General features: G+C 36.8%; 1 protein-coding gene across 1 annotated transcript; it reads left to right on the top strand.

Moving 5' to 3' along the window:
* The first annotated feature begins 234 nt into the window (after positions 1–234).
* Positions 235–999, top strand: LOC140862575 (uncharacterized protein At4g02000-like). The gene has a single exon (XM_073265602.1). It carries the CDS (start codon positions 235–237, stop codon positions 997–999), a length of 765 nt encoding a protein of 254 aa, XP_073121703.1.
* Positions 1,000–8,450: the final 7,451 nt, after the last annotated feature.

Here is an 8,450-nt window from a genome sequence, read left to right as displayed (position 1 = left end):
TGTTATACCTATAGCATCACTCTAAATAATAATTTTAAATTAACGGTACTACATTTCTTAATCAACACAAAAACTTTAAAAACAAGAAAGTGCTTCACACACACATTTCAAAAAATTAAACCTAAAATTTATAGAATATATTAAAAAAAATAAAATAAAAGAGAGAATTTTAAAAGGCGTTTCAAAAGTTTCTAATTAAAAAATCTCTAAGAGTTAGCTTCATCGTTTCCTGATATGGCTTCATCGAGCTCACCATCACTAGAGGTGGAAGATCTATATAAGCGTCTTAACTTGGAAGAAGAATCAGGAGGGATAACAGTAAAAGCAGAAGAGGATGGCAAAAAGGAAGGTCAAGATTTCAACTGGAGTCTAGTGGGCAGATTTTTAACGGATCGTCAAATCAATTTTACAGCAATGCAGAATACTTTGGCTTCAATTTGGCGCCATGTAAAAGGAGTTTGCATTAAGATGATCGGGCCCAACTTATATTTATTCCAGTTTTTTCATGAATTAGATGTGAGCAGGGTTATTAATGATGGGCCTTGGACATTTGATCAGCATCTGTTGATATTTAAGTCACTGGAACTTGGTATGAACCCACATCAGGTTCCTCTCTTCCAAGTGGATTTTTGGATTCAAGTTTATGATCTGCCTATAGGATATATGTCAGAAAGGGTGGCAAGAGATGTTGGTAACTTCCTTGGAAAATTTGTGGAGGCAGACTCTAACAACTTTACTGGGATATGGAGAGACTACAAGAGGATACGAGTGTCAATGGATATCCGACTACCGATAAAAAGGAGGATGAAACTAAAGAAAATAGGAGAGGAATGGAGCTGGATAAACTTCAAGTATGAAAAAATCCCAACTTTCTGCTTTTTTTGTGGAGTAATAGGACATTTTGATAAATTTTGTGAAAAATTATTCGATTATCTGGATAAATCGGGGAAAAACTCTATGGTGTATGGCTCAGAGCACCATCAAGGAGAACTCCAGTAGGTATTGGAGAGAAGTGGTTAAGAACTAGCCCAAATCTAGATAATTCCGGTGGTTCTTTGGAAGCAAATGAGAATGAACGGTGGACAAAGGGGTACCACAACCAAGTGAGTAGGTCAAAATTTTCTGACCAAGGATTTGCAGGTTGATGTTACGGGTGTCACTGAAGATATGGGAGAAAAGGAGAGAGAATGGAGTGATCAGAGTCAGATAATAGTAGAAACCCATGTGGTTAATCCCAATACACAAGATCAAGAAAGGCTTATTATTGCTGATCCTAAAAGACGTTGTATCGAAGTCACAATCGAGATATCCCATTCAACAATTGGGCCTCAATGTATAACAATGGAATTGGACCAGTCCAGCTCAAAAAACTTTTCAGAGGCGGGCCCTGGAATCCAGGCCCGCCTAAACCAATGAGCACCCTAAGCTGGAACTGTCGTGGGTTGGGCAACCCATGCACAGTTCAAGAATTATTGGGCTTTACGTCCAAATTGAAGCCTCATTTTGTTTTTCTTATGGAAGTAAAATCTACTCGTAATAAAGTTGAAGCCCTTAAAATAAAGATGGGCTTTGAAGGTCTTTTTTTTGTTCAAGGTCGGAATAATGGCGGTGGCTTAGCATTGTTTTGGAAAGAAAAATCTATGGCTACTCTTTTGGCATATTCTCCAAATTTTATCGATGTGAAGGTTTCTATCCCAGGTATGGAAGTGTGGCGTTTGACAGGCTTCTATGGTTTTCCTGAGCGTCAGAGAATGAACCAATCGTGGAATTTGTTACGAATGCTTTCTAATCGATCGTCTTTACCTTGGTGTTGCATTGGTGACTTCAATGATCTCTTATCATAATCAGAAAAGAGAGGTAGATTTCTTCAACCTACTTCTCTAATTAATGGATTCCGATCAGCGGTGGAAGAAAGTGGTTTGGAGGATCTGGGTATGAAAGGAAATTGGTTTACTTGGGAAAGGGGCCGAGGTACAGATTTCTTTGTTGAAGAGAGGCTAGATCGAGCGATGGCAACTCCAATTTGGTTGAATTTGTTTTTGATGGCTGAAGTCAGTAATCTGGAGGTTGTTTCTTCATATCACAATGCCATTTTCTTGAATATTGATAATCGAGTTGCTCATAAAAAGAAAAGTTTTCGTTTTGAGAATGCTTGTCTTATTGAGACAGAGTGTAAAGAGATGGTACAAAAAGGATGGATGATTTATGATGAAGGAGATATTCAAAGGAGAATCGAAACTTGTGGAAATCATCTTTATAAGTGGGGAAACAAAATAAATTTCAGATTCAAGAAGGCAATCTCTTTTTTGTCGGGAGCAAATACGTTTCTTAAAACGTTACAGACATGATGAAAATGATGCACAACTGGTAGAGATGAAAAGTCGGCTTTCGTCATTATTGGCGCAGGAGGAAAGTTTCTGGAAACAGAGGGCGAAGATTTTCTGGCTTCAAGAAGGTGATGATAATACCAAACTTTTTCACAATTATGCATCATCTCGTAAAAGAAAGAATCAAATAATGGAACTCAAAGACAATCAAGGGAACTCTTGTTTTTGGGGAAGAGGAATGGAGGAGCTCATTTTACTTTATTTCCAAGAATTATATTCAACTGATAGGTGTATTGATGATTATATTATATCGAAGGTTTCTAGTCGAATTGATGAAAACCAAAACAGAGAGCTTACTCGTCCATATGAGGAACAAGAGATCCTATCAGCGCTAAAATCAATGCATAAGGACAAATATCCTGGACCGGATGGTATGAATCCTGGTTTTTTTCAACATTTCTGGGAAATCACAGGAGTGCATGTTAAAACAGCTTGTATGGAATTCTTAAACAAAGGATATCTTCCTGAAGGTATTAATGATACGTCCATTGTTCTCATTCCAAAGAATAAGCGTCCGGAGACTTTATCTGATATCAGGCATATCTCTTTATGTAATGTAATTTACAAGATTGTAGCAAAGGTGGTGGCTAATTGGCTCAAGGGAGTGTTAAACTCCATTATTTCACCTTTTCAGAGTGCTTTTACTCCAGGGAGGAATATAACGGATAATGTTATGATTTACTTAGAAATCAGTCATTATTTGACGAGGAAAACTCAAGGTAAAAGGGGAGGGGCAGCCTTAAAAATTGATATGTCTAAGGCATATGATCGGGTAGAGTGGATGTTCTTGAGGAATATGATGCTTCGTCTGGGTTTCCAGCAAACATGGGTGGATTTCGTAATGAAGTGTGTTTCTTCAGTGCGTTACAAGGTAGTCCACAATGGTTATGAGATAGGACCGATTATTCCAAAGAGAGGCCTTCGTCAAGGAGACCCTCTTTCTCCTTATCTTTTCCTCATTTGCGCAGAGGGTCTATCTTCTTTAATTCTAGCAGAAATGAGAAGTGGGAATATTCATGGGATTAAGGTGGCTCGTAATGCTCCAGCAATATCTAATCTATTTTTTGCGGATGATAGTTTCTTGTTCTTTAGAGCGACGGAGGAGGAGAGTATCCGAGTCAAAACTTACCTCAGATTGTATGAGCAGGCTTCAAGGCAAAAGGTGAACTATGCTAAATCTTCTATTTCTTTTAGTCCTAATATGCCAAATGAGAACAAGAACAATATTTGTGAAATATTTTGTGTGAATTACACTTCAGACCATGGAAAGTATCTGGGAGTCCCGTCGGTTATAGGCAGGAACAAATCGGAAGTATTTGCTTTTCTAAAAGAGAAAACATGGAAGCGAATGCATGGATGGAGACATAAATGGTTGTCAAGAGCGGGTAAGGAAGTTCTCCTTAAAGCAGTGGTCCAAGCACTTCCAGCCTATGTAATGAGTGTGTTTCTTATCCCTTTGATGTTATGTGCGGAATTAGAGCGAATGATGAATTCTTTTTGGTGGGGTAAGGAAGGTCTTAGTAGGGGCGGTCTGAGGTGGATGAAATGGGAAAAACTAACGAGACATAAGGCGGAAGGGGGTTTGGGTTTTCGTAAGATAAACTCATATAACCTAGCATTGTTGGTGTAACGCCCCGATTTTTTTCTTAATTGACTTTATTTGAGATAATCGGAGATTTCAGAGTTCAAGAGCCGACTTAATTTTGATCAGGGTCCTTTTTGCAAATTTTGGAAATTTTCAAGGACTAAAATGCAAATTTGGGATTTGTTAGATATTTAAGCATGAGATTGACTTTTCTTCACTCTTTCCCTTCCCCTCCAAGTCGTCTCCCTCCATTGAAGTGATTCCCAAGTTCTTCAAGATTTTAGATTTCTCCCCGAGCTCGATCCGTCCGTTGGAAATTATTTCTGAAGGCAGATTAGCGATCACGGCTGAGAGAGCTTCGTTATATCGTAAGTATTTCTCCGATCAGATTCGTTCTATTTTTCGGATGTTGTTAGAATCGATTGAATTTGGAGTATGTTGATCTTGGCAGAGTTCTGATCGTTTATTCTCTGTCGATTTTGAAATAGAGCGTCGTTCGGATTTGTTATTAATTTTTAGGCTTTAATTCAAAAATGGGATTTTTGGATTTGTTGGAATTGGATTGGATTGGATGAATTATTGTTGTTATGGGTTGTTGGGATTGATATTTAGATGTTTGCATTTTTGGTTAGGTGAATTTCTAGCCGTTATGCCGCCGGTTTGAATTTTAAGAATTTTGGAAGTTTTGTTGAGTTTTGGGATTATTTTGGTTTGGATGGATTGTTATTGGACTGTGTTTGTATCCGTACAGATTTATTAAAGATAGCGGAGTTCAGAATTGATAGCTTTCGAATCGTTGAAGAGTTGATCGAGGTTTGGTATCGAGTTGATCTCATCCTCGGAAGTTGACTTGAATTATCTTCATCGTTGAACTTTGTTTGGAATGGAATTTTGATTTGGAATTCTTGTATTGTTGTTGTTTCCAGGTTTGGAGCATCGACGTTTGAAAGAGGTATAAGATGACTTAGATTGGAATGGAACGTGTGACTCGAATCCGACTTGATTCGAGTGTTCCGAAGAATCACATATTTGCATGTTATTTGCTTTTGATTGAATATAGTTGATTGAGTTATGTTTGAATTGCATTCATCTTGAGCCAGAATCCTTGATTTGAGCAGCGGGCAGGACGGCCCTTTTGATGATAGACGTTTTGGGGATTATATTGTGAGTGGCCTGGGTGTAGCCGTTTCACCTAGTGCTAGCATACTCCTTATAGTTGCACCAAAGTCTAGAGGATGGAGATACGTAGCACCACCTCGATCGGGAGAGTCGGTGAGTTGTTTACGTGATCTCGTCCTCGGGATCCCAAAGCAAAAGCAGCAACTCTTTTGATTATCCGACTTGATAATCCTAGATTTAAAGACATGCATTTCATTTTGAATTCTCTTGAAATTGCATGGTTGATATGTGAATAGCTGGAAGTTGATGTATTTCGTTTTGAGATACTTAATTGATATTGCATGGTTGTCTCTTTTACTGGGAATATTATTCTCACCGGATTATCCGGCTGTTGTCTTTGTTTGTATGTGTACTTGGCAACAGGTGGGGCAGGACCGAGTCAGAGATCGCATGGATAGGTGGTCGAGTTGATAGAGTGAGGCCTTGTTATTTTAGAAGTCGAATATGTAATCGAACTTAAATTGTATTCGAACTTGTATTGTATTGCATTGAATAAGCTAGATTGAAGCATGTTCTATTAGTTTGAGATTGTATAACTTTAGAACTACTCTGTATTGGATTATGCATGGGTATTAACGTTTTGAGTTGCGTTGTAATGCATGATTTCGTTTTGAAAGGGTTGGAGTCGAGCCTCTTTGTTTTCTGCTGTTTCCTTGTTCTGCAGCAGGGGGCGCCCGGGCTGCAATTTTTAGCCGCCCGGGCGCACACCCCTTCGAGCCAAACAGCAGGTTGCTATTTTTGGAGGCGCCCGGGCTGCAGTTTTTAGCCGCCCGGGCGCACCCCCTTTTAAAAAAAATTCTTGCTTTTAGTCTTGGATCTTGTTTGCTTAATTGTTGTCTAATCCGAGATTAGTTGTTTAGAACCGAGGTCTCACAGTTGGCAAAGCAAAGTTGGAAGCTTGTTACTGATCCCAACTCCTTAGTAGCTCAAATATATAAAGCCAGATATTATCCTCAATCCACTTTTCTAGAAGCTAAAGTAGGTGCAAATCCAAGTTATATCTGGAGAAGTTTAATGGCAAGGAGGAGAATTGGAATGGACAAGAAACTAATATATGGAGGGATCAGTGGTTGCTAGATTTGAACAATCCATATGTTGAAACTGTTTGCCCTCAAGAGGATCTGTAGAACAGTAAAGTACATTCTTTGAGAAATTCAAAAAATGGAGGGTGGGATTCGGACATTTTAGAAGATATCTTTGTAACACGTGATGTGAGATTGATTCAGTCTATTCCTTTGAGTAGACGAGATATAAAGGATCGGTGGATATGGGGAGCTAATAACAATGGGCTATACACGGTTAAGAGCGGGTATAAATTGTTGGTCTCCAATTCGGAAGTGATTTCTCAAGACTTAGAAGTTGATTGGAAACAGATTTGGAGATTAAAAATTCCTGGAAAAGTGAAAAATTTCATATGGCGCACATTATCTCATTGCCTCCCAACTAGAATGGAATTAAGAAGCAAACACATAAACTGTCCAGAATGGTGCCCCATGTGTAACAACCATCCAGTATTCATGTGTTGGTCCATTGTCCATTTGCTAGAAGTGTTTGGAGTTTGACGATGAATGGAAGCAGTGTTAGTGCAGATAGTTCGTTTCGAGAGTGGTGGAAAAGTTTTATCAACTCGCAACGAAATTCGGTAATCGAACATGGTGCAATGGTTCTGTGGAGTATTTGGAATAATAGAAATGAAGTGATCTGGAAAGGGAGTTCTAAACCAGCGACATTGGTATATAACTCAGCAATGGATTATTATAATCAATGGAGGTTGGCAAATCAGGAAAGGGTGAGTAAGAAGCAAACAGTAGCACAACAGAATACTACAAACTGGAAGGCTCCCCCGAGGGATTTTCTCAAATGTAATGTGGATGCAGCAGTTTTTACAAACCCTCCCCGTATGGGTTACGGTTGTGTTATTCGAGACTCATTTGGAGAGGTAAAGGCAGCTATCCAAGGATGTTTTCATGGAGCTTTTAACCCGATAGTTGCTGAAGCTCTAGGTGTTCGAGAGGCTCTAAGTTGGATAAAAGAGCTTCATCTCCCAAAGGTGATAGTGGAATCTGATGCTCAGCTAGTGATCAATGCACTTCAAAGGAAGGATTTGGATGTCTCGAGTTTGGGTTTGTTGGTAGAAGACTGTAGATTCCTAGCTTCGGAACTACACTCTTGTTCATTTTTTTTTGTTCGTAGATCAGCGAACCGGACGGCTCATAGTATAGCTAGATCACTGGTTCTATGTCTGATAGTGTAAGGCAGATAATCCATATGCCTTCGTTTTTCTTGTAATTGTACTATCTATTGTTGGTTATGAATTTTAGTTTCAAAAAAAATAAAAAAAAAATGGGTCTTAACTTGTGTTAATTTTTAAAATTAATCTTTAATTATGTTAAAGTATAATTAGACTATTTTAAAAAAAGGCAATGCTATGTGTATATAGAGTCTTACATAGAGGGTTACGCGTCCTATTAAATTAGAAAAATATCTCAAATTTTTTTAATAATTTCTTTTCAACTTTCAATTCTTTGTCTTGCTCAAAAAACTTATTAACGAAAATATTTTTATTTTTTATTACTTACTTATAGAATTAATTTTATTGAGTTTAACAAAAATAATTATTTTATAAAATTGTAAAATATAATTATTTACTAAGTTAAACAAAACTAATAATTGTCTATTTTTTATAGTAAATATATTTTAAAATTTTTAAAATTAAAATTTAAAATTTAAATAATATATAAGAGAGATTTTATTATTATATATTTAAATTAAAATATATTTAATATTATAATGTGTAATAATTAATTATATTTGTTAATAAAAACAAAATAAAAAATCAAATTATGTAGGTTTGTATTGATCGGGTTAGTCGAGTTCGAGTCGGGTCACTATTGATTTATTCGGATTTGGTTTGAGAAATTTGTAAAAAAAATTTGTACTTATTTATAAAATTAAGAAATATTTACTATATTTTTATATATTGTATGTTTGAAAAAAAAATATTTTATATTGTATCATATATTTTCAATATGTAATAATTATTTTGTAAAACATTGATTTTTAAAAAATAATTGTTATTTAGTGTAGTAAATATATTTTAAATTTGACAAACACTTATGTGAAACTGTATCACGAATCTTGTTTTGTATGACGGATCTTTGACCCAGATCCATTGCCATTACTCGCTAAATTTTAATCCAGCCCAAACTTTGTCCAACACTTTACTCTCGAAAGAAATTCCCAACCCAACTCCAATAGAAGTTGCAACTCCGTTAATTCAACAAGGGAGATTTCCCATC

Source organism: Henckelia pumila, chromosome 4 (genome assembly GCF_033568475.1).
Source record: "Henckelia pumila isolate YLH828 chromosome 4, ASM3356847v2, whole genome shotgun sequence".
Taxonomy (NCBI): Eukaryota; Viridiplantae; Streptophyta; class Magnoliopsida; order Lamiales; family Gesneriaceae; genus Henckelia; species Henckelia pumila.
The sequence above is the reverse complement of the archived record's forward strand: the minus strand, read 5'-3'. Positions and strand labels throughout refer to the sequence as shown.